This window comes from Leuresthes tenuis, unplaced genomic scaffold (assembly GCF_036924035.1).
Source record: "Leuresthes tenuis unplaced genomic scaffold, fLeuTen1.0.hap1 SCAF_16, whole genome shotgun sequence".
Taxonomy (NCBI): domain Eukaryota; kingdom Metazoa; phylum Chordata; class Actinopteri; order Atheriniformes; family Atherinopsidae; genus Leuresthes; species Leuresthes tenuis.
In genome coordinates, this window is record NW_027325370.1 from 46,690 (window position 1) to 73,560 (window position 26,871).

At 42.7% G+C, this 26,871-nt stretch overlaps 1 protein-coding gene across 1 annotated transcript; it reads left to right on the top strand.

Moving 5' to 3' along the window:
* Nucleotides 1–378: 378 nt before the first annotated feature.
* Nucleotides 379–22,475, top strand: grm6a (glutamate receptor, metabotropic 6a). Its single transcript, XM_072366896.1, has 13 exons — nucleotides 379–505; nucleotides 954–1,089; nucleotides 1,198–1,352; nucleotides 1,431–1,571; nucleotides 1,645–1,845; nucleotides 15,461–15,600; nucleotides 15,707–15,829; nucleotides 17,573–17,837; nucleotides 17,913–18,148; nucleotides 18,231–18,392; nucleotides 20,190–20,339; nucleotides 22,162–22,302; nucleotides 22,388–22,475. Exons 1-13 carry the CDS (start codon nucleotides 394–396, stop codon nucleotides 22,463–22,465), a joined length of 2,040 nt encoding a protein of 679 aa, XP_072222997.1. The 5' UTR covers nucleotides 379–393; the 3' UTR covers nucleotides 22,466–22,475.
* The last annotated feature ends 4,396 nt before the right edge of the window (nucleotides 22,476–26,871 follow it).

Here is a 26,871-nt window from a genome sequence, read left to right on the forward strand (position 1 = left end):
TTATAACGAGGTCTGCCCTTGTTAGAGAGGAGTCCATTAATCTGCACATACACATAGACACACACACAAAGTCATTGTGGTAATGTGATTGTTCTTCAGTTTATTGAAGCTCTGACACACATTCAGCTGTTACACAACGATAATCCTGTGTGTGTGTGTTTAATTTGACCTGAGCTTTGAGTGTCACGATGCTGTATGCTCTGGTTCTAACCTTTAACCTTTGAGCTTGGGTCAGATCTATTTGTTGGGTTTGTTCCAGTCAGTGATTATTGATTGTTGATGTGTCAGATCCCTCAGGTGAGCTATGCATCAACAGCTCCGGAGCTCAGCGACAACAATAGATACGACTTCTTCTCTAGGGTGGTTCCGCCAGACTCATACCAGGCCCAGACCATGCTGGACATCGTTAAAGCTCTAGGCTGGAACTACGTCTCCACGCTAGCTTCCGAGGGAAACTACGGAGAGAGCGGCGTGGACGCCTTCATGCAGATATCCAGAGAGGCTGGTACTGAGACCCTTTATAATACTTACACCCGATCATCTGTGCTTCTGACCAGGATCTGTCCTTTAACTCGCATATAAAAAGTTTTCTCCCTTCTTTCGTCTTCGTAATATTGTTAAAATCGGGAGCATCCTGTCCCAGAGTGATGCAGAGAAACTGCTCCATGTTACTTCAGGATTGGACTACTGTAATTCTTTATTATTGGGCTGTCCCACAAATTCTCTGAAAAGCCTTCCTTGGGGACCTATACTGCAGCCCATCACCAGGGGGTGACCAGGACATGTCAGCTTCACCTCTGTCTCGAACTTCGGTTCTCCATCTTCTTACTGTCTGTTGGGTCATGACTGGATGATACTGAACTTGTTCAAAGCGTCTTCAGATGGTTTTTGTGGTCAAATATCATTGTGTGGATAACCTGAACTGAACTCCCACCTGTCCATCTCTCCGTCAGGTGGGGTGTGTATTGCTCAGTCTGTCAAGATTCCCCGTGAGCCGACAGCTGGAGAGTTCGACAAGATCATCAAACGTCTCATGGAGACTAGTAATGCCAGAGGGGTGATCATCTTTGCCAACGAAGACGACATCAAGTAAAAACACAAATGCAGTTCATAGAAACATCAAAACAAACTGACAGCAGGTGGTTGGTTTGTATGATCACATGACTCACTTTGATTCATTCCACCTGATTCTGGTAGGCGTGTTCTTGAGGCGGCGAAGCGTGCTAATCTGACAGGGCACTTCCTGTTTGTTGGGTCGGACAGTTGGGGAGCAAAGAGTTCACCTGTCACAGAGCTGGAGGATGTTGCAGAGGGCGCTGTCACCATCCTGCCGAAACGAGCTTCAATTGATGGTACAACCAAACAAACATGCCCAAACTGAACCCGTAACCGGGTTGATGTGTGACCGCGTTTCTGCGTGTGTTCTGCAGGGTTTGATCAGTATTTCATGTCCCGTTCTCTGGAGAACAACCGCAGGAACATCTGGTTCGCTGAGTTCTGGGAGGACGACTTCAGATGCAAACTGACCCGTCCTGGAATCAAACTGGACCCTGACAAGAAGAAGTGCACAGGTACCCCCAAACCTGAGGGATGGGAACACTTTATTAGAACAACCCCATGTTGTGTAATGTCGTGTCTCTGCAGGTGACGAGAGGATCGGCCGGGATTCATCCTATGAGCAGGAGGGCAAAGTTCAGTTTGTGATCGACGCTGTGTATGCCGTCGCACACGCTCTGCACACCATGCACCAGGACCTGTGTCCCAGCAGCCACGGCGTCTGCAGCAACATGGACCCTGTGGAGGGGCGCCTGCTGCTTGACTACATCAGAGCTGTCAACTTTAATGGTGAGAACATCACCTGAAACACCTGCAGACCTGGGACAGCTGGTGCCGGGTGGGTTCAGTCTGAGTCTGGGGTGGCCAAGCGGTTTAGTTTTCTTCTGCTGAAGACACCATTCAGGGTTTATGGTGGAGAAAGACCCAGGACAAAGGAAAGTTGAAACATTTATTCCTGACAAGCGGGCTTTGGGGACAGGATGTGGTCTTCATGATAATTAAGAAACAGGAGATTAAAACATTTATCTTGTCTGGGAAAGACAAATAGTTTAAAACAATCAGTGTGTCTGGGTGACACAAATGCAATATAGTCATAGTTACACCTGAGATTGAATTCTTCTGCAGCAGAAATAATGTAATGAAAAACGAGGCAGAAAATTCCAGATATTCTGAAAGTTGACATGAAAAATACATAATCAGACAGTCAAACGTTACATTTTTTCTTTCTGTTTCCTGCCCTAACCCCAGTTAGGAATCTGGATTATAGTTCAAAACAATGACAACAAAACAAACAAACACACATTTTCTGCCAACCACGATCAGGTTGTGTAATAATACTCAGTCTGTTGATGAAGATTCTCAGTCATCCAGATAAAGGTAAACAGAAGCTTGAATAAGGGCAACTGGACTTCTATCACTCAGCAATATTGTTATTTTTTAGATAATTACAGCATAGATCCTTGGATAATTGGCCGTGTAGAACCACAGAGCATCTTCCCTTGTCTGCTGGCAGAATGGTGATGTTCTTGTCTCTGCTTCCTTTCCTGTGGTTGGAGGGAGGAGTTTTAGCTCTGGGGAGGCTGCTGTTACCTTCATATGTAGCGGTTCTGCTTCTGCCTCAGAGATTTTGTTATTCCTTATTGCAGATTCAGTGGCTGCAATGAGGTCCACCATTGGCAGTTGAGGAGAAATGACAAAGTTGAGTCCTTTAGCTAACACATCCTTTTCTGGTTGAGTGAGGTCCCTACCTGACATGTTCTTCAGCCAGTGGTCTTGGATGTCCACATCCGTATCATGTCCTTGTTCGATAGATGCAGATGTGTTCCAAGACACATCAGATCTTCACTGTAAGGTTTGGATTAAAAACCATCTTTGAACAGAGGAGGTGGTCTCAGGTATCACCTTCCCACTGAATCTCCTCCCCAGGGAAGAATCCTGTGACCAGAACTCGCCCTTTCAGGCAGGTAGATAATTCAGAGGTGATAATGACTGTGACAACATGTACATTGGTCAGGAGGTTTGGTGACACATGTGACTGTAACGATGCTCCCTGCTTATCAGCTGATACTCCCCACCATCTAGTTCAGAACTGAAGAACGTTTCGGATGAGAGGTGAAACATTTTCAAGATTAAAGAAGAAGAAGTGCAGTTGTCCTTATTCAAGCTCTTATGACAATAATGTTAAAGATTTCCACACTGCAATGAATTACATCCTTTATTTTGTAAGAAAGCTAGCATATTAAACTGAGTCATTTGACCTAAATATTTTATCATCTAATTGTGTGGTTTTTTTTTTAATACAGCTTTATTTACTGGTCTCTACAGATCAGGAGATGTTCAACAAAAGACCTGAAGTCTCTCTGGATGTGGTTCACCTGTAAGAGTCAGAACATTCAATTAAAACCAGCAGGTGGACTTATGTAGAGTCTTCATTGACGTAGACTTTGGATAAGACTATTCCCTGGTTAAGTTGCGGTCCTGATCGCTGAGGGGAGATTTTGGCTCCTTGAAATCTCCCCTAGCATGGAAAACTCTGTGTTGAATGTAGTCTTTGTAAAGTTCAAGAGACAACCAGGTGAGGCTGGATGTGAAACAGAAAGAGCGTCAGGGCTGTTGACCTGAATCCTGTCCTCAGTGGTAGATACTGGCGTCCTTCAGGGTTCAGTTTCATGTAAGGCGTGCATCTGACCTGAGTGTTCTTCACCCCCCACACTCCTCAAGGCATGACTTAACTGAGCACAAACTGCAGTAGTTTCATCCTTGGAGATATCAAATCCATATTTTATAAGGACAAGAAGCTGCAGTAGCTGAAAACAAAGAATTTAATGTGTAACAGTTGCACGCCATGGAGGCCACCACCTCGTCTCCCTCTGGCCTTTAACCTCGTCTCTCTGGTTGTAAATATAGAAACATTCGTCCCCTAAATGTTTCACCTTTTTATCTAAAGTCAGGTCTTATTTGGGATTTTTGTGCACTTTTGGTGTTTGACTGTAAACATTGCATTAGACAAACTTTCACAGGGCCATCAGAACCTTACATCAGAACCTGACATCAGAACCTTACATCAGAACCTTACATCAGAACCTGACATCAGAACCTGACATCAGAACCTTACATCAGAACCTTACATCAGAACCTGACATCAGAACCTTACATCAGAACCATACATCAGAACCTTACATCAGAACCTTACATCAGAACCTGACATCAGAACCTTACATCAGAACCTTACATCAGAACCTGACATCAGAACCTTACATCAGAACCTTACATCAGAACCTGACATCAGAACCTTACATCAGAACCTTACATCAGAACCTGACATCAGAACCATACATCAGAACCTGACATCAGAACCTTACATCAGAACCTTACATCAGAACCTGACATCAGAACCTTACATCAGAACCATACATCAGAACCTGACATCAGAACCTTACATCAGAACCTTACATCAGAACCTGACATCAGAACCTGACATCAGAACCTTACATCAGAACCATACATCAGAACCTGACATCAGAACCTTACATCAGAACCTGACATCAGAACCATACATCAGAACCTGACATCAGAACCTTACATCAGAACCTGACATCAGAACCTGACATCAGAACCTTACATCAGAACCTTACATCAGAACCTGACATCAGAACCTGACATCAGAACCTTACATCAGAACCATACATCAGAACCATACATCAGAACCTGACATCAGAACCTTACATCAGAACCTGACATCAGAACCTTACATCAGAACCATACATCAGAACCTTACATCAGAACCTTACATCAGAACCTGACATCAGATCCTGACATCAGTACCTGACATCAGAACGTGACATCAGAACCTGACATCAGAACCTTACATCAGAACCTGACATCAGAACCTGACATCAGAACCTTACATCAGATCCTGACATCAGAACCTGACATCAGAACCTGACATCAGAACCATACATCAGAACCTTACATCAGAACCATACATCAGAACCTGACATCAGAACCTGACATCAGAACCTGACATCAGAACCTTACATCAGAACCTGACATCAGAACCTGACATCAGAACCTGACATCAGAACCATACATCAGAACCTGACATCAGAACCTTACATCAGAACCTTACATCAGAACCTGACATCAGAACCTGACATCAGAACCTTACATCAGAACCATACATCAGAACCTGACATCAGAACCTTACATCAGAACCTTACATCAGAACCTGACATCAGAACCATACATCAGAACCTGACATCAGAACCTTACATCAGAACCTTACATCAGAACCTGACATCAGAACCTTACATCAGAACCTTACATCAGAACCTGACATCAGAACCTGACATCAGAACCTTACATCAGAACCATACATCAGAACCTTACATCAGAACCTTACATCAGAACCTGACATCAGAACCATACATCAGAACCTGACATCAGAACCTTACATCAGAACCTGACATCAGAACCTGACATCAGAACCTTACATCAGAACCATACATCAGAACCTGACATCAGAACCTTACATCAGAACCTTACATCAGAACCTGACATCAGAACCTGACATCAGAACCTTACATCAGAACCATACATCAGAACCTTACATCAGAACCTTACATCAGAACCTGACATCAGATCCTGACATCAGTACCTGACATCAGAACCTGACATCAGAACCTGACATCAGAACCTTACATCAGAACCTGACATCAGAACCTGACATCAGAACCTTACATCAGAACCTTACATCAGAACCTGACATCAGAACCTTACATCAGATCCTGACATCAGAACCTGACATCAGAACCTGACATCAGAACCATACATCAGAACCATACATCAGAACCTTACAACAGAACCTTACATCAGAACCATACATCAGAACCTTACACCAGAACCTGACATCAGAACCTGACATCAGAACCTTACATCAGAACCTTACATCAGAACCTGACATCAGAACCTGACATCAGAACCTTACATCAGAACCTTACATCAGATCCTGACATCAGAACCTGATCTTTCCTGCTGAACACTCTGTGTTCTACATATTCTATGTTCCCTGTATTCTGTATGTTCCTTGTTGATAAATGCTCTCTGTGTCCTATGTGTTCTGTGTTCTACATGTTGTGCTTGCAATGTTCTACATCTTTTACATGTTCCATGTTCTACATGTTCTGTGTTCAACATGTTCTCTTTGTTCTAAATGTTCTGTGTTCTACATGTTCTCTTTGTTCTACATATTCTGTGTTCAACATGTTCTCTTTGTTCTACATGTTCTGTGTTCAACATGTTCTCTTTGTTCTACATGTTCTGTGTTCTACATGTTCTCTTTGTTCTACATATTCTGTGTTCAACATGTTCTCTTTGTTCTACATGTTCTGTGTTCAACATGTTCTCTTTGTTCTACATATTCTGTGTTCAACATGTTCTCTTTGTTCTACATGTTCTGTGTTCAACATGTTCTCTTTGTTCTACGTGTTCTGTGTTCAACATGTTCTCTTTGTTCTACGTGTTCTGTGTTCTACATGTTCTCTTTGTTCTACATGTTCTCTTTGTTCTACATGTTCTCTTTGTTCTACATGTTCTCTTTGTTCTACATGTTCTGTGTTCAACATGTTCTCTTTGTTCTACATATTCTGTGTTCAACATGTTCTCTTTGTTCTACATGTTCTGTGTTCAACATGTTCTCTTTGTTCTACATGTTCTGTGTTCAACATGTTCTCTTTGTTCTACATGTTCTGTGTTCAACATGTTCTCTTTGTTCTACATGTTCTGTGTTCAACATGTTCTCTTTGTTCTACATATTCTGTGTTCAACATGTTCTCTTTGTTCTACATATTCCGTGTTCTACATGTTCTCTTTGTTCTACATATTCTGTGTTCAACATGTTCTCTTTGTTCTACATGTTCTGTGTTCAACATGTTCTCTTTGTTCTACATGTTCTGTGTTCTACATGTTCTCTTTGTTCTACATGTTCTGTGTTCAACATGTTCTTTTTGTTCTACATGTTCTGTGTTCAACATGTTCTGTGTTCAACATGTTCTCTTTGTTCTACATGTTCTGTGTTCAACATGTTCTCTTTGTTCTACATGTTCTGTGTTCTACATGTTCTCTTTGTTCTACATGTTCTGTGTTCTACATGTTCTCTTTGTTCTACATGTTCTGTGTTCAACATGTTCTCTTTGTTCTACATATTCTGTGTTCAACATGTTCTCTTTGTTCTACATATTCTGTGTTCTACATGTTCTCTTTGTTCTACATGTTCTGTGTTCAAAATGTTCTCTTTGTTCTACATATTCCGTGTTCTACATGTTCTCTTTGTTCTACATGTTCTGTGTTCAACATGTTCTCTTTGTTCTACATATTCCGTGTTCTACATGTTCTCTTTGTTCTACATATTCTGTGTTCAACATGTTCTCTTTGTTCTACATATTCTGTGTTCAACATGTTCTTTGTTCTACATATTCTGTGTTCTACATGTTCTCTTTGTTCTACATGTTCTGTGTTCAACATGTTCTCTTTGTTCTACATGTTCTGTGTTCTACATGTTCTCTTTGTTCTACATATTCTGTGTTCTACATGTTCTCTTTGTTCTACATATTCTGTGTTCTACATGTTCTCTTTGTTCTACATATTCTGTGTTCAACATGTTCCATGTTCTACATATTCTGTGTTCTACATGTTCTCTTTGTTCTACATATTCTGTGTTCAACATGTTCTCTGTGTTCTACATATTCTGTGTTCAACATGTTCTCTTTGTTCTACATGTTCTGTGTTCAACATGTTCTCTTTGTTCTACATATTCTGTGTTCAACATGTTCTCTTTGTTCTACATGTTCTGTGTTCTACATGTTCTCTTTGTTCTACATATTCTGTGTTCTACATGTTCTCTTTGTTCTACATATTCCGTGTTCTACATGTTCTCTTTGTTCTACATGTTCTGTGTTCAACATGTTCTCTTTGTTCTACATATTCCGTGTTCTACATGTTCTCTTTGTTCTACATGTTCCGTGTTCTACATGTTCTCTTTGTTCTACATGTTCTGTGTTCAACATGTTCTCTTTGTTCTACATGTTCTGTGTTCAACATGTTCTCTTTGTTCTACATGTTCTGTGTTCAACATGTTCTCTTTGTTCTACATGTTCTGTGTTCAACATGTTCTCTTTGTTCTACATGTTCTGTGTTCAACATGTTCTCTTTGTTCTACATGTTCTGTGTTCAACATGTTCTCTTTGTTCTACATGTTCTGTGTTCAACATGTTCTCTTTGTTCTACATGTTCTGTGTTCAACATGTTCTCTTTGTACTACATATTCTGTGTTCAACATGTTCTCTTTGTTCTACATATTCCGTGTTCTACATGTTCTCTTTGTTCTACATATTCTGTGTTCAACATGTTCTCTGTGTTCTACATATTCTGTGTTCAACATGTTCTCTTTGTTCTACATGTTCTGTGTTCAACATGTTCTCTTTGTTCTACATATTCTGTGTTCTACATGTTCTCTTTGTTCTACATATTCTGTGTTCAACATGTTCTCTTTGTTCTACATGTTCTGTGTTCAACATGTTCTCTTTGTTCTACATGTTCTGTGTTCAACATGTTCTCTTTGTTCTACATGTTCTGTGTTCAACATGTTCTCTTTGTTCTACATGTTCTGTGTTCAACATGTTCTCTTTGTTCTACATGTATTGTGTTCAACATGTTCTCTTTGTTCTACATATTCCGTGTTCTACATGTTCTCTTTGTTCTACATATTCCGTGTTCAACATGTTCTCTTTGTTCTACATGTTCTGTGTTCAACATGTTCTCTTTGTTCTACATGTTCTGTGTTCTACATGTTCTCTTTGTTCTACATATTCTGTGTTCTACATGTTCTCTTTGTTCTACATGTTCTGTGTTCTACATGTTCTCTTTGTTCTACATGTTCTGTGTTCAACATGTTCTCTTTGTTCTACATGTTCTGTGTTCAACATGTTCTCTTTGTTCTACATATTCCGTGTTCTACATGTTCTCTTTGTTCTACATATTCTGTGTTCAACATGTTCTCTTTGTTCTACATATTCTGTGTTCAACATGTTCTCTTTGTTCTACATGTTCTGTGTTCTACATGTTCTCTTTGTTCTACATGTTCTGTGTTCAACATGTTCTCTTTGTTCTACATATTCTGTGTTCAACATGTTCTCTTTGTTCTACATATTCTGTGTTCTACATGTTCTCTTTGTTCTACATGTTCTGTGTTCAAAATGTTCTCTTTGTTCTACATATTCCGTGTTCTACATGTTCTCTTTGTTCTACATGTTCTGTGTTCTACATGTTCTCTTTGTTCTACATGTTCTGTGTTCAACATGTTCTCTTTGTTCTACATGTTCTGTGTTCAACATGTTCTCTTTGTTCTACATGTTCTGTGTTCAACATGTTCTCTTTGTTCTACATATTCTGTGTTCTACATGTTCTCTTTGTTCTACATATTCCGTGTTCTACATGTTCTCTTTGTTCTACATGTTCTGTGTTCAACATGTTCTCTTTGTTCTACATATTCCGTGTTCTACATGTTCTCTTTGTTCTACATGTTCTGTGTTCAACATGTTCTCTTTGTTCTACATATTCCGTGTTCTACATGTTCTCTTTGTTCTACATGTTCTGTGTTCAACATGTTCTCTTTGTTCTACATATTCTGTGTTCTACATGTTCTCTTTGTTCTACATATTCCGTGTTCTACATGTTCTCTTTGTTCTACATGTTCTGTGTTCAACATGTTCTCTTTGTTCTACATATTCCGTGTTCTACATGTTCTCTTTGTTCTACATGTTCTGTGTTCTACATGTTCTCTTTGTTCTACATGTTCTGTGTTCAACATGTTCTGTGTTTGCAATGTTCAACATTTTCTCTGTGTACTACATCTTATACATGTTCTCCACGGTTCTTGTGCTTTACATGTCGTGAATAGTTGTTGTTTTTGGCAGTTTTTGCTTTAAACTCACAAAGATGTGAGGTTAATGCACTTCACATGTTTTTCCTGAGGACTCACAGGGACTTTGTTAATATTTAAATGGAGCAGCTGCTGAAACTGTGGAAGAAAATTTCCACTGAAACAAACTAGTAGAGCTGAGATGCAGCAGTTATACCTGGTGAAGGCATTTCCTCTGCAAGATTTGATCAGATATCGGATTCAATGTAATTTGAATTCTCATCGGTTTTAGATTATGATGTCTCCTTTATTGATTGTGAAAATGTTTAATCAAGGCCCAAAAGCAGAAGGCAGAGACAGATTACTGAGAATTTTAATAAAACAAAACAAAAATCACAGCAAAGCTGGAAAACCATAAATTAATAAACCAAAAACTCGTAAATTAAATAACGATTGAATACTTGATAGACAGCGACAGGAACAACAATGAGGATCAGACAGGAACCAGGATCTGTATGTACTGAGGGTACAACAGCTGTTGTGATTGGTAACAGAAACCTGAACAGAGACAGGAAGTAACACCAACACAAGGAGCAAGGACCTCCAAAATAAGATAGGAAGTAACATTAACTAAAGTAACTGAGGGAATCCAGGTAATATGACAAGAAAACTAAACTGAGCCAAGAACTGAAATTCTGGAAACTAAAAACACAAAGAATACAAACTCAAATGAGGTTTGAAGATGAAAACAAAATGGATCTAAAGTCAGAACTCTGAGCTGAGGTCTGAGAACAAAACCAAGAAACCAAACAATACACAGAGATCATGAACCTGCTACGGTTGGTGGAGATGATGTGAAGAGGTCCCAAATGCAGATGCCAACAGGAGGTTGAATTGACTCAAGATTGATTTTTAAAGTTGGAACACCAACAACCTAAGAACAGACAGACAGACAGTGACAATGGACCTGAACAAGACAAGTAGAGAAAATCATGGGTGGTTCATGAGCGACAGCAGCTGAGACAGATTGAATACAGGTGAGTATTAAGCATCAAACCAAACAGGGGAACTGAGGACAACTACTGGTGAGAAGGTGGGACAAGAAACTAAACAGAATGGAGACCAAACAAGACTAATTCATCAAAGTAATACTGCAAAGACAAACTATGAGTGTATAAAAGACAAGTAAAGACAAGGCAGATACAAATGGAGGAGATCCTGATAAAAACAATAACTACAAAAAATAAACTATAATCTGTAACAAAATGGCAACTAGGAACACAAAACAGTGCTGAAACAGAAAGAAGCACAGAGAATAAGCCCAAGCTTAACACTAGATAAAAAACAGAAATTGTTCACAGAAATAACTCCATCCAAGACCCAGAAACCCTGACAGAATGATCCAAACATTTACATGTCTTAAATTAATACTTCATTGTGGTTTTCCTGAGGTCAACTTGTGGTCTGGCTCAGATAAACATGCCCAGTCTTTCTGTTGGTTTGTGTTGTTGAACTGTCTGTTGTTTAGCCTCACCGAAATAAAAAGTTCACACAAATTTCAAACACCTGATTTAAGGAGTTCTTTCTTTTCCTCACTTCCCAAAGTTTGGGATAGATGAGGGCTGGAGCCAGCACTGAGAGATAAACCTGAAGCTTTGTGGTCAGACTCAGCCCTGATGAACCATCACTGCTTAAGCTGTCAGCCTCATCCCAAGCAGAATCTGAGAGACTGATTAATCCATTGTTTACAGCTAACAACCCCAAATGAGAACCAGAAGCTAACACTGGGAGAATTGTATTTCAGAGGTATTTGTTCATCTCTTTGTGCAAATCAGACTGACTCAGTTTCAGCTGGATGACTTGATGATGATGTGTAGTTTCTGTCTGGGTGGATTGTTTCTGAAAGATGCAACATTAGTGATTCAATCAAAAAGAGAGTTCTTAAGCTGGTTCTGTCCCTCGCTGCAGCTACAGGGGTCTCTGTTAGCTGGTTCTGTCCCTCTCTGCAGCTACAGGGGTCTCTGTTAGCTGGTTCTGTCCCTCTCTGCAGCTACAGGGGTCTCTGTTAGCTGGTTCTGTCCCTCGCTGCAGCTACAGGGGTCTCTGTTAGCTGGTTCTGTCCCTCTCTGCAGCTACAGGGGTCTATGTTAGCTGGTTCTGTCCCTCTCTGCAGCTACAGGGGTCTCTGTTAGCTGGTTCTGTCCCTTGCTGCAGCTACAGGGGTCTCTGTTAGCTGGTTCTGTCCCTCGCTGCAGCTACAGGGGTCTCTGTTAGCTGGTTCTGTCCCTCTCTGCAGCTACAGGGGTCTCTGTTAGCTGGTTCTGTCCCTTGCTGCAGCTACAGGGGTCTCTGTTAGCTGGTTCTGTCCCTCTCTGCAGCTACAGGGGTCTCTGTTAGCTGGTTCTGTCCCTTGCTGCAGCTACAGGGGTCTCTGTTAGCTGGTTCTGTCCCTCTCTGCAGCTACAGGGGTCTCTGTTAGCTGGTTCTGTCCCTCTCTGCAGCTACAGGGGTCTCTGTTAGCTGGTTCTGTCCCTTGCTGCAGCTACAGGGGTCTCTGTTAGCTGGTTCTGTCCCTCTCTGCAGCTACAGGGGTCTCTGTTAGCTGGTTCTGTCCCTCTCTGCAGCTACAGGGGTCTCTGTTAGCTGGTTCTGTCCCTCTCTGCAGCTACAGGGGTCTCTGTTAGCTGGTTCTGTCCCTCTCTGCAGCTACAGGGGTCTCTGTTAGCTGGTTCTGTCCCTCTCTGCAGCTACAGGGGTCTCTGTTAGCTGGTTCTGTCCCTTGCTGCAGCTACAGGGGTCTCTGTTAGCTGGTTCTGTCCCTCGCTGCAGCTACAGGGGTCTCTGTTAGCTGGTTCTGTCCCTCTCTGCAGCTACAGGGGTCTCTGTTAGCTGGTTCTGTCCCTCTCTGCAGCTACAGGGGTCTCTGTTAGCTGGTTCTGTCCCTTGCTGCAGCTACAGGGGTCTCTGTTAGCTGGTTCTGTCCCTCTCTGCAGCTACAGGGGTCTCTGTTAGCTGGTTCTGTCCCTCTCTGCAGCTACAGGGGTCTCTGTTAGCTGGTTCTGTCCCTCTCTGCAGCTACAGGGGTCTCTGTTAGCTGGTTCTGTCCCTTGCTGCAGCTACAGGGGTCTCTGTTAGCTGGTTCTGTCTCTTGCTGCAGCTACAGGGGTCTCTGTTAGCTGGTTCTGTCCCTCTCTGCAGCTACAGGGGTCTCTGTTAGCTGGTTCTGTCCCTCTCTGCAGCTACAGGGGTCTCTGTTAGCTGGTTCTGTCTCTTGCTGCAGCTACAGGGGTCTCTGTTAGCTGGTTCTGTCCCTCTCTGCAGCTACAGGGGTCTATGTTAGCTGGTTCTGTCCCTTGCTGCAGCTACAGGGGTCTCTGTTAGCTGGTTCTGTCTCTTGCTGCAGCTACAGGGGTCTCTGTTAGCTGGTTCTGTCCCTCTCTGCAGCTACAGGGGTCTATGTTAGCTGGTTCTGTCCCTCTCTGCAGCTACAGGGGTCTCTGTTAGCTGGTTCTGTCCCTCTCTGCAGCTACAGGGGTCTCTGTTAGCTGGTTCTGTCCCTCTCTGCAGCTACAGGGGTCTCTGTTAGCTGGTTCTGTCCCTCTCTGCAGCTACAGGGGTCTCTGTTAGCTGGTTCTGTCTCTTGCTGCAGCTACAGGGGTCTCTGTTAGCTGGTTCTGTCCCTCTCTGCAGCTACAGGGGTCTATGTTAGCTGGTTCTGTCCCTCGCTGCAGCTACAGGGGTCTCTGTTAGCTGGTTCTGTCCCTCTCTGCAGCTACAGGGGTCTCTATTAGCTGGTTCTGTCCCTTGCTGCAGCTACAGGGGTCTCTGTTAGCTGGTTCTGTCCCTTGCTGCAGCTACAGGGGTCTCTGTTAGCTGGTTCTGTCCCTCTCTGCAGCTACAGGGGTCTCTGTTAGCTGGTTCTGTCCCTCTCTGCAGCTACAGGGGTCTCTGTTAGCTGGTTCTGTCCCTCTCTGCAGCTACAGGGGTCTCTGTTAGCTGGTTCTGTCCCTCTCTGCAGCTACAGGGGTCTCTGTTAGCTGGTTCTGTCCCTCGCTGCAGCTACAGGGGTCTCTGTTAGCTGGTTCTGTCCCTCTCTGCAGCTACAGGGGTCTCTGTTAGCTGGTTCTGTCCCTCGCTGCAGCTACAGGGGTCTCTGTTAGCTGGTTCTGTCTCTTGCTGCAGCTACAGGGGTCTCTGTTAGCTGGTTCTGTCCCTTGCTGCAGCTACAGGGGTCTCTGTTAGCTGGTTCTGTCCCTCTCTGCAGCTACAGGGGTCTCTGTTAGCTGGTTCTGTCCCTCTCTGCAGCTACAGGGGTCTCTGTTAGCTGGTTCTGTCCCTCTCTGCAGCTACAGGGGTCTCTGTTAGCTGGTTCTGTCCCTCTCTGCAGCTACAGGGGTCTCTGTTAGCTGGTTCTGTCCCTTGCTGCAGCTACAGGGGTCTCTGTTAGCTGGTTCTGTCCCTCTCTGCAGCTACAGGGGTCTCTGTTAGCTGGTTCTGTCCCTTGCTGCAGCTACAGGGGTCTCTGTTAGCTGGTTCTGTCCCTCTCTGCAGCTACAGGGGTCTCTGTTAGCTGGTTCTGTCCCTCTCTGCAGCTACAGGGGTCTCTGTTAGCTGGTTCTGTCCCTTGCTGCAGCTACAGGGGTCTCTGTTAGCTGGTTCTGTCCCTCTCTGCAGCTACAGGGGTCTCTGTTAGCTGGTTCTGTCCCTCTCTGCAGCTACAGGGGTCTCTGTTAGCTGGTTCTGTCCCTCGCTGCAGCTACAGGGGTCTCTGTTAGCTGGTTCTGTCCCTTGCTGCAGCTACAGGGGTCTCTGTTAGCTGGTTCTGTCCCTTGCTGCAGCTACAGGGGTCTCTGTTAGCTGGTTCTGTCCCTCTCTGCAGCTACAGGGGTCTCTGTTAGCTGGTTCTGTCCCTTGCTGCAGCTACAGGGGTCTCTGTTAGCTGGTTCTGTCCCTTGCTGCAGCTACAGGGGTCTCTGTTAGCTGGTTCTGTCTCTTGCTGCAGCTACAGGGGTCTCTGTTAGCTGGTTCTGTCCCTCTCTGCAGCTACAGGGGTCTCTGTTAGCTGGTTCTGTCCCTCTCTGCAGCTACAGGGGTCTCTGTTAGCTGGTTCTGTCCCTCTCTGCAGCTACAGGGGTCTCTGTTAGCTGGTTCTGTCCCTCTCTGCAGCTACAGGGGTCTCTGTTAGCTGGTTCTGTCCCTCTCTGCAGCTACAGGGGTCTCTGTTAGCTGGTTCTGTCCCTCGCTGCAGCTACAGGGGTCTCTGTTAGCTGGTTCTGTCCCTCTCTGCAGCTACAGGGGTCTCTGTTAGCTGGTTCTGTCCCTCTCTGCAGCTACAGGGGTCTCTGTTAGCTGGTTCTGTCCCTTGCTTCAGCTACAGGGGTCTCTGATTTATCATCTCAGTTCCACTGTGTTTTGATTTTCTGTTTTCCTTCTTCTATGAGCTTATTGTGAGCTGTGGCATGACCCGTATGTCTCTGTGTCCAACAGGAAGTGCAGGTACAAGTGTTTTGTTCAATGAAAACGGAGATGCTCCGGGACGGTATGACATCTTTCAGTTTCAGATGACCAATCACAGCCATCCTGGTTATCATGTCATCGGTCAGTGGACTAACAACCTGAGGCTTAATGTAAGATGCTGACTGTTAAAATAAAATGATGTAGTGAAATGGACGACATCAGCTGCATTTTAACTTCTCACTGACTTTCTGTGCCCACCTGTCCTACTCTTTGTAGCTGGAGGAGATGCAGTGGTCAGGAGGAGACCGATCGGTCCCAGAGTCCATCTGTAGCTTCCCCTGTAAATCCGGAGAGAGGAAGAAGATGGTGAAGGGAGTTCCCTGCTGCTGGCACTGTGAGGTAGAGCCTCTCATAAACAGCATGCAAACAGAACAGTTGTTAGTTTTCTGTCAGTTCTTTAACCGTTTTGGGGCTTTTCTGTCTTCGTACCGACAGCAGGGATGACTGAGTCACTCATGTCCAGATCATTATTCCTGCAGCTTCACTGCCTGTGAAGTCACATGTTCACGATCAGTTCTGCCTGATGTCAGCTGGACAGTTTATGGTTTGATTCAGAGAAGTGGATCATACCATACAAATTAGTTTAGGACATAAGTGCTGTTGTGCAGAGCAGAGGTTCATGCTACACACCTGTCAGAGCTGTAGAAATATTTCATTTCTGCACTTAGGTTACAAAGAGCGTCCATAAAAGTTCGCAGAAAGTGCTTTTCAAACAGTCTCGAGACCAATCCAATCCTTTACAAATGAACATCAACTGATACAAAATCTTGAATGTTTCATGTTCGTCCAAGAAAAAGACAACATTTTTACCTGTTCTCCCCTGATCTGATGTTTCTACATGTCTGTGGCATTAACCATAGAGTATGTAACCATGGTCACACAAATACAAACAAAAAGAGGAATTCTTTTAACTTTGATATCGTTTGTACAGTGAACTCACAATGAATAAATTTTCCCAAAGCACTTTGCAACCCAACGGTTTCTGATAAGCAGCTCTTGATCAGATTGGAAAGAAAAAAACCTTTAAAAGGATGAAACCTCTGACAGAATCTGACTTTTCTGAATGTGCTGTTAGGACAGGGGGAGAGGTGCATCATGGGAGCTCCCCCAGCAGGCTGGGCCTATAGCAGCAGAACTATGGGATGTTTCAGGCTCACCTGAGCCATCCCTAACTATAAGCTTTATCAGAAAGGAAAGTTTCAGCCTGATCTTAAAGGTAGAGAGGGTGTCTGCTTCCTGAAGCCAAACTGGCAGCTGGTTCCACAGAGAGGGGCCTGATAACTGAAGGCTCTGCCTCCCATTCTGCTTTTAGGGGCCTGATAACTGAAGGCTCTGCCTCCCATTCTGCTTTTAGGGGCCTGATAACTGAAGGCTCTGCCTCCCATTCTGCTTTTAGGGGCCTGATAACTGAAGGCTCTGCCTCCCATTCTGCTTTTAGGGGCCTGATAACTGAAGGCTCTGCCTCCCATTCTGCTTTTAGGGGCCTGATAACTGAAGGCTCTGCCTCCCATTCTGCTTTTAGGGGCCTGATAACTGAAGGCTCTGCCTCCCATTCTGCTTTTAGGGGCCTGATAACTGAAGGCTCTGCCTCCCATTCTGCTTTTAGAAACTCTGGGAACCACAAGGAAACCTGCAGCCTGAGAGCAAAGTGCTCTGTTGGGGAAATATCCAACTGTGAGATCTTTAAGATGTGATGGAGCTCGGTCATTAAGAGCTTTATATGTGAGGAGAAGAATCTCAAATCTTGAACTCACTGATTTCCAGTTATTTAAATGGATTTGTCTCCTTGACTGCTTGATTGTAAGAATGATTGTAACATTCACAAATGTTCTGTTCTGTGTTATAAATGAGAGCTTCATCATTGTGGTCTTTATGAGGTCCAGCCGCAGCAGGGACTTGTCTCTCATATCTAGTTCAGACAAACATCAACCAGTCTTTGATCTTTCCTGCTAGTTCTCCTCCCATATAAAGCTTATAGTTAGGGATGGCTTAGTGAAACATCACGTGGTTATGCTCTGTAACAGAGTCTTAACATGTTCAGGTCTCTGTTACAGAACATGTCTGTCTCTGATTCCTTTGCAGCTCTGTGACGGATATCAGTACCAGCTGGATGAGTTTACCTGTGAGATCTGTCCATCAGACATGCGCCCAGCCCCCAACAGAACTGCCTGTCGTCCGACCCCAATCATCAAGTTGGAGTGGAACTCTCCCTGGGCCTTAGTACCTGCCTCTCTAGCTATGCTCGGTATCCTGGCAACCAGCGCTGTGGTGATAACCTTCATCCGGTTCAACGACACTCCCATCGTCAGGGCATCAGGGAGGGAACTCAGCTATGTTCTACTAACAGGTGAGTACAGGAAAAGTCTACATCTCCAGCAGGGAGCATGACATCATCAGCACATTCCCTGTGTGTGGTCCACAGGAATCTTCCTGATCTACCTCATAACCTTCCTGATGATCGCAGAGCCAGGTGTTGTGGCATGTGCCTTCCGGCGCCTCCTGCTGGGCCTCGGTATGGCCATCACTTATTCCGCCATGTTAACCAAAACCAACCGCATCTACCGGATCTTTGAACAGGGCAAGAGGTCGGTGACCCCTCCCAAATTCATTAGCCCCACTTCCCAACTTGCCATCACCTTCATCCTCATCTCAGTCCAGGTGAGTGCGCAGATGTCAAATGATACCAGGTCCTCTGGTGCGACATCTCTCTGCTTTATTCGACTTTCTGTGTGTTTGTTAGGTCTTTGGTGTGTTTGTGTGGTTTGGTGTCGTACCTCCTCACACTATCATTGACTATGAGGAGCTCCGCCCTCCAAACCCAGACCTGGCCCGAGGTATCCTGAAGTGTGACATGTCTGACCTGTCAATCATCTGCTGCCTCAGCTACAGCATCGTTCTAATGGTAACACATTGATTTGTATTGATCCCTCCGTCCCTTTCAGACATGAGATATATATTAATGTCTTTGTGTTAAAGTGACATTCACGGCCTGTCTCACTACTCACAGCCCATAAAGACATCTGTGCACGTGAGGTCGGACAGGGGCCTTTCACAGGTGTACATAAACTGAGTTCATTTGACTCTTAGACTGAACACAGATGGACTTAACTGAACTAATTATGTGACTTTAAGGCTGATTATTAAAAATCAATAAAAACGTTTAGATAAAAACTAAAAATGACATATAATTATATAAACGACGAACAAAATTGAGAGCTACACAGACTTGCTGTCAATAAGACCGGCAAATAGCAACCGATATAGAAATCTAGGTGTACAGAAAATGGGAAAATGGAGCGATGGGTTTGAGTGCCCCAATGGTCTGAAGAGCTATGGTCTTCCAAACTTGTTCGAGGTGAGGAGCCAGACAAATAAAAGATCAAACTATCCTTATGATGAAAACAATCAAGGAGGTCAATTAACTTCCCAGGGAATGGGAGAGTTATTGATGCCGGGGCCTCCCACTGGGGGTTATGGTTAGGAAAGGCTTGTTGATGGCGGTACACATTTCCCATGGGTTTAGGGTGAGCAGTGGTCAGAGGTGGATGCCTAGTGTTCTGGTCAGGGCACAACCCTCAGCTGCAGAAACTCAGAACACAGAATGTCACTTCAGTGGTGAGAGAGGAGGGATATCAACTAGGATTGGGCTGACCTCAACACACAGCAGACATTCAGGAGGGGGGCTGGACTTTATTCCACTCTGGGTCCTTCTTTCAGTTGGGTGTCCAAATATGTCTCTGAAAATTGTTCAGTTGATCCAAAACACTGCAGCTGGAGTGCTGACATGTACCTTCAAAGACAGATCACACTTAAAACCCTTTTTACCCCATGTAAACCTCAATTTACTTACAATTTATTGTAGTTCCCTCAAGAATTTTTTGCTCCCTAACTACAGACTTACTTCTGGATCTCAGAATTTCCAGGTCCAAAATGGGAGTCAGAGCTTCCAGTTTTCAGGCTCCTATTTAGTGGAACCAGCTGCCAGCCTCTCTGCTGTTAAGATGGATCCATAAGGGTGCCTGGCATCGGCACACCAAACGTTGAATATCTGTCATTGATTTTGTAATTGAATCATTACAACTGTGACCTTATCTTGGACGGTTGGGTGAAGAGAAGAGCTGAGTTGTCAACTGATCACCACCTGTTGGTGAGTTGGAGCAGATGGTGGATAACAGACAGGCTTGGTGCACCTAAGCCTTTAGTGAAGTGTGCTGGGAACACCCAGAGGCTCCAGTCAATGAAAACTTAAACTCCCCTCTTCAACAGAGATTCTCCAACATTCTGCTGGAGAAAGGGGACGGAGGGTGAAGCTGTGTCCTGGGCCTTCGTTGTCAAGGAGGCTGTACAGAGCAAGCTGCCTCTTGTTATCAATTCTGTTCATAACCGTAATGAACAGAATTTCCAGGCACAGCAATGGACCAAGGCTATCCAATTCAGTTGGTTTAGAATTGCATCTTACTTTTTTTTCAGGTGATTTGGTCCTGTTGGTTGAGCAGAGACCTCAAGCAGGAGTTTGTGATATATGAAGCAGCTGGGAAGCGAGTCTGAGAACAAGGTTATTTTCATTCTGAAAATGGTGGATTCCTCATTCATGGTTGGGGTGGTATCGCTCCCTCAAGTGGAGTTTAATTGTCTCGGGACGTGTACTGTTCATGTTGTTTAGGAACACCTGTCTCATTTGTTGCTTTATTTTGGCCAGGTAACATGTACGGTGTATGCAGTGAAGAGTCGTGGTGTTCCAGAGACGTTCAATGAAGCAAAGCCAATCGGCTTCACCATGTACACAACCTGTATCGTCTGGCTCGCCTTCGTACCCATCTTCTTTGGTACCGCGCAGTCCACAGAGAAGGTAAGAACCAGGGAAACCCTTAGTGAGCTGAACCAGAACAACAGCACTAACCCAACCACATAATCAGCCAGCTGATGTTCTGCGAGCCACAGCTTCAATCCTGTTTTGGAGATGGGGGGGGCTACCAGAGCGGTGATAGACTGACATGTTATGATCAAACTAATTGATCCAACAGATGTATCATTTGAACCAGTTGCAGTGTTCAGTAAGCTTTTGCTGTTCTGGAACTTTAATTTAATTCACACGAACTTTCTCAGAAGCATGAATTTGGAATGTTTTGTACTTTTAAAATGACACAAAAACACCAAAATGTATTCTCACCTGCAGACTAACAAGTACAGAGGTCAGTTTTTGTTGTTTTTAGGAGAAAACTGAAGAGGCCAAAAAAAGCTGGTTGTGGTGTTTGTTTGTTTCAGTCTAACTTGAGGGAGAAACTAGTCTTTAATGTGACAAATGAACTGCAGCAGAATTAGTCACAAAGTGGAGGCATAGAACAAATGGATTATACAGACTGTAAACCAACACAGGCACTAATTATGCAACTTTGTTTAAAGCTTAGTCAAAAGAGCTCCAACAAACACATGGAAGAGACAATAAAAGCCAGAAATATCATGAAGGAAACAGCAGTGTCAGACAGAAACAGATTTAACTGAGAACAGCGAACAAACAGACAGATAAGAGGCTTTTGAAAGGGAAAATAAAAACATACAGAGCAGATCATCTGCACGTGTTCCTCCATCCATCCATTTTCTATACCTGCTTAATCCGTTGGTTGGGTTGTGGGGGGGTGGAGCCTATCCCAGTGGTCATCGGGCAAGAGGCAGGTTCACCTGGACAGGTCGCCATCACAGGCCACACAGAGACACACGAGACAAACAACACTCAGTCCAAAGGACAATTTTAGAGTCACCAATTAACCTGACAGCATGTTTTTGGACGGTGGGAAGAAGCTGGAGAAAACCCACGCATACATGGGGAGAAGATGCAGACTCCACACAGAAAGGCCCCAGGTGGGGATCGAACCTGGAACCTCTGCTGTGAGGCGACGGTGCTAACCACCACACCACCGTGCAGCCCTCCTGTGTTCCTATTTAATCTTTTTTTAGATTAAATCTCATTTAGAACTCAGCGTATCATCTCCACAACCTGCAAAAATACCTTCAGGAGGCTTCATTCAGGTGTTCAGTTCTGACAGTCACATTAAGAAAAGAATCATGTAGGATAAACTGTTCAGTAAAATATGTGAATCACATATTTAAAGTCTCCAGACTATCCTGTTAACACAGAAAGTTTACAGTTATTTGTCACACTTTATGAACCGATCAGTCCACAGGTGACATCTGACCTCAGCTGTACTCAGTTCTTTAACCCCTGAAACAAAGAAAAAGCAACTAAATCTGATTCTTTTCAGTTGATTTTGACCCACAGTCATGGTTTAAAGCAGCTCAGGAACTGTTGGGGAGCAACAACTATAAAAAATAGAATTGAAATGCTTCTACCTCCCCCTCTGTAAATGTTTTGGTTTCCCTTGGTCTCTGTGGTGGTGTGGACTGACCTCCCCTGCAGAAGAAAATAAAAAGCTGTGCCGGCCAGCAGAAAACCAGAGGTCTCTATTTCATTTCTCATCAGAGGTATTAGGAAGGAAGCACAAAAACCACAATGCACAGACGCAACATTACTGTACAACGCTTTATCAGGTTTTATACAGATTATGATGTGAGTCAGAACACCGACTGTTACTCTGGGTTCTTCAGGATGCATGTAGACTTTGTAATGTTATTGTGACTGCAGGTTATAATCCAAGCCTTCTTCGTTTCCACAGATGTTCATCCAGACTGCCACTCTGACCGTCTCCATGTCCCTCAGTGCGTCTGTCTCGCTTGGTATGCTCTACATGCCCAAAGTTTATGTGATCATCTTCCACCCGGAGCAGAATGTCCAGAAGAGAAAGAGGAGCTTCAAGGTCCGAATACGTTGTTCTGTCTGCTGCTGCACGTCTGCCGTTTGACTGACAGTAACTGTGCTGATTGAATATTATGTTGTTGCAGGGAGTCGTCCAGGCAGCCAAATCATTAACAGATAAACCCAACGGGGAGACAAAGATTGAACCGGACAGATCTCAATAATACTGCCGAGTACAGGTAACAAACTATGGTACAGAACACAGAATATACACTGCATTACACAATGACTCAATAACAGCAGAACCCTGATCAATAACAGCAGAACCCTGATCACTAACAACAGAACAATGATCAATAACAGCAGAACCCTGTTCAATAACAACAGAACCCTGTTCAATAACAACAGAACAATGATCAATAACAACAGAACCCTGATCAATAACAACAGATCAATGATCAATAACAACAGAACCCTGATCAATAACAGCAGAACCCTGATCACTAACAACAGAACAATGATCAATAACAACAGAACAATGATCAATAACAGCAGAACCCTGATCAATAACAGCAGAACCCTGATCACTAACAACAGAACAATGATCAATAACAGCAGAACCCTGATCAATAACAGCAAAACCCTGTTCAATAACAACAGAACCCTGTTCAATAACAACAGAACAATGATCAATAACAACAGAACAATGATCAATAACAACAGAACCCTGTTCAATAACAACAGAACAATGATCAATAACAACAGAACCCTGTTCAATAACAACAGAACAATGATCAATAACAACAGAACAATGATCAATGACAGCAGAACCCTGATCACTAACAACAGAACAATGATCAATAACAGCAGAACCCTGTTCAATAACAACAGAACCCTGTTCAATAACAACAGAACAATGATCAATAACAAAAGAACAATGATCAATAACAACAGAACAATGATCAATAACAACAGAACCCTGTTCAATAACAACAGAACAGTGATCAATAACAACAGAACCCTGTTCAATAACAACAGAACAGTGATCAATAACAACAGAACCCTGTTCAATAACAAAAGAACAATGATCAATAACAACAGAACAATGATCAATAACAACAGAACCCTGTTCAATAACAACAGAACAATGATCAATAACAGCAGAACAATGATCAATAACAGCAGAACCCTGATCACTAACAGCAGAACAATGATCAATAACAGAAGAGCCCTGTTCAATAACAACAGAACAATGATCAATAACAGAAGAGCCCTGTTCAATAACAAAAGAACAATGATCAATAACAACAGAACCCTGTTCAATAACAAAAGAACAATGATCAATAACAACAGAACAATGATCAATAACAACAGAACCCTGTTCAATAACAACAGAACAATGATCAATAACAACAGAACAATGATCAATAACAGCAGAACCCTGATCACTAACAGCAGAACAATGATCAATAACAGAAGAGCCCTGTTCAATAACAACAGAACAATGATCAATAACAGAAGAGCCCTGTTCAATAACAAAAGAACAATGATCAATAACAGAAGAGCCCTGTTCAATAACAAAAGAACAATGATCAATAACAACAGAACCCTGTTCAATAACAAAAGAACAATGATCAATAACAACAGAACAATGATCAATAACAGCAGAACCCTGATCACTAACAGCAGAACAATGATCAATAACAGAAGAGCCCTGTTCAATAACAACAGAACAATGATCAATAACAGAAGAGCCCTGTTCAATAACAACAGAACAATGATCAATAACAGCAGACCCTGATCACTAACAACAGAACAATGATCAATAACAGCAGAACAATGATCAATAACAGAAGAACCCTGATCAATAACAACAGAATCCTGATCAATAACAGCAGAACAATGATCAATAACAGAAGAGCCCTGATCAATAACAATAGAACCCTGATCAATAACAGCAGAACAATGATCAATAACAGCAGAACCCTGTTCAATAACAACAGAACAATGATCAATAACAACAGAACAATGATCAATAACAGCAGAACCCTGTTCAATAACAACAGAACAATGATCAATAACAACAGAACAATGATCAATAACAACAGAACAATGATCAATAACAGCAGAACAATGATCAATAACAGCAGAACCCTGATCAATAACAGCAGAACCCTGATCAATAACAGCAGAACAATGATCAATAACAGCAGAACCCTGATCAATAACAGCAGAACCCTGATCAATAACAGCAGAACAATGATCAATAACAGCAGAACAATGATCAATAACAACAGAACAATGATCAATAACAACAGAACAATGATCAATAACAGCAGAACCATGTTCAATAACAACAGAACATTGATCAATAACAGCAGAACCCTGTTCAATAACAACAGAACAATGATCAATAACAGAACAATGATCAATAACAGAACAATGATCAATAACAGAACAATGATCAATAACAGCAGAACAATGATCAATAACAACAGAACAATGACCAATAACAGCAGAACCCTGTTCAATAACAACAGAACAATGATCAATAACAACAGAACCCTGTTCAATAACAGCAGAACAATGATCAATAACAGCAGAACCCTGTTCAATAACAACAGAACAATGATCAATAACAACAGAACAATGATCAATAACAGCAGAACCCTGTTCAATAACAACAGAACAATGATCAATAACAGCAGAACAATGATCAATAACAGCAGAACCCTGATCAATAACAGCAGAACCCTGATCAATAACAGCAGAACAATGATCAATAACAGCAGAACCCTGATCAATAACAGCAGAACAATGATCAATAACAGCAGAACCCTGATCAATAACAGCAGAACCCTGATCAATAACAGCAGAACAATGATCAATAACAGCAGAACCCTGATCAATAACAACAGAACAATGATCAATAACAACAGAACAATGATCAATAACAGCAGAACCCTGTTCAATAACAGCAGAACAATGATCAATAACAGCAGAACCCTGATCAATAACAACAGAACAATGATCAATAACAACAGAACAATGATCAATAACAGCAGAACCCTGTTCAATAACAACAGAACAATGATCAATAACAGCAGAACAATGATCAATAACAGCAGAACCCTGATCAATAACAGCAGAACAATGATCAATAACAGCAGAACCCTGATCAATAACAGCAGAACAATGATCAATAACAGCAGAACCCTGATCAATAACAGCAGAACCCTGATCAATAACAGCAGAACAATGATCAATAACAGCAGAACCCTGATCAATAACAACAGAACAATGATCAATAACAACAGAACAATGATCAATAACAGCAGAACCCTGATCAATAACAGCAGAACAATGATCAATAACAGCAGAACCCTGATCAATAACAGCAGAACCCTGATCAATAACAGCAGAACAATGATCAATAACAGCAGAACCCTGATCAATAACAACAGAACAATGATCAATAACAACAGAACAATGATCAATAACAGCAGAACCCTGTTCAATAACAACAGAACAATGATCAATAACAGCAGAACAATGATCAATAACAGCAGAACCCTGATCAATAACAGCAGAACAATGATCAATAACAGCAGAACCCTGATCAATAACAGCAGAACAATGATCAATAACAGCAGAACCCTGATCAATAACAGCAGAACAATGATCAATAACAGCAGAACCCTGATCAATAACAGCAGAACCCTGATCAATAACAGCAGAACAATGATCAATAACAGCAGAACCCTGATCAATAACAACAGAACAATGATCAATAACAACGGAACAATGATCAATAACAGAACAATGATCAATAACAACAGAACCCTGATCAATAACAGCAGAACAATGATCAATAACAGCAGAACCCTGATCAATAACAGCAGAACCCTGATCAATAACAGCAGAACAATGATCAATAACAGCAGAACCCTGATCAATAACAGCAGAACAATGATCAATAACAGCAGAACCCTGATCAATAACAGCAGAACCCTGATCAATAACAGCAGAACAATGATCAATAACAGCAGAACCCTGATCAATAACAGCAGAACCCTGTTCAATAACAACAGAACAATGATCAATAACAGCAGAACAATGATCAATAACAGCAGAACCCTGATCATTACAGGTGAACAGAACCACAGTTACAGGTGAACAGAACCACAGTTACAGGTGAACAGAACCACAGTTACAGGTTAATAGTGAACAGAACCACAGTTGCAGGTGAACAGAACCACAGTTGCAGGTTAATAGTGAACAGAACCACAGTTACAGGTGAACAGAACCACAGTTGCAGGTTAATAGTGAACAGAACCACAGTTACAGGTTAATAGTGAACAGAACCACAGTTGCAGGTTAATAGTGAACAGAACCACAGTTGCAGGTGAACAGAACCACAGTTACAGGTTAATAGTGAACAGAACCACAGTTACAGGTGAACAGAACCACAGTTACAGGTTAATAGTGAACAGAACCACAGTTACAGGTAAACAGAACCACAGTTGCAGGTGAACAGAACCACAGAGGCCTGAGACCGGTCACATAACTAAACTGAAACACCTTTTTGTTCTTTCGCAGGTAACCTGATGACATCATCACCATGAAGCTC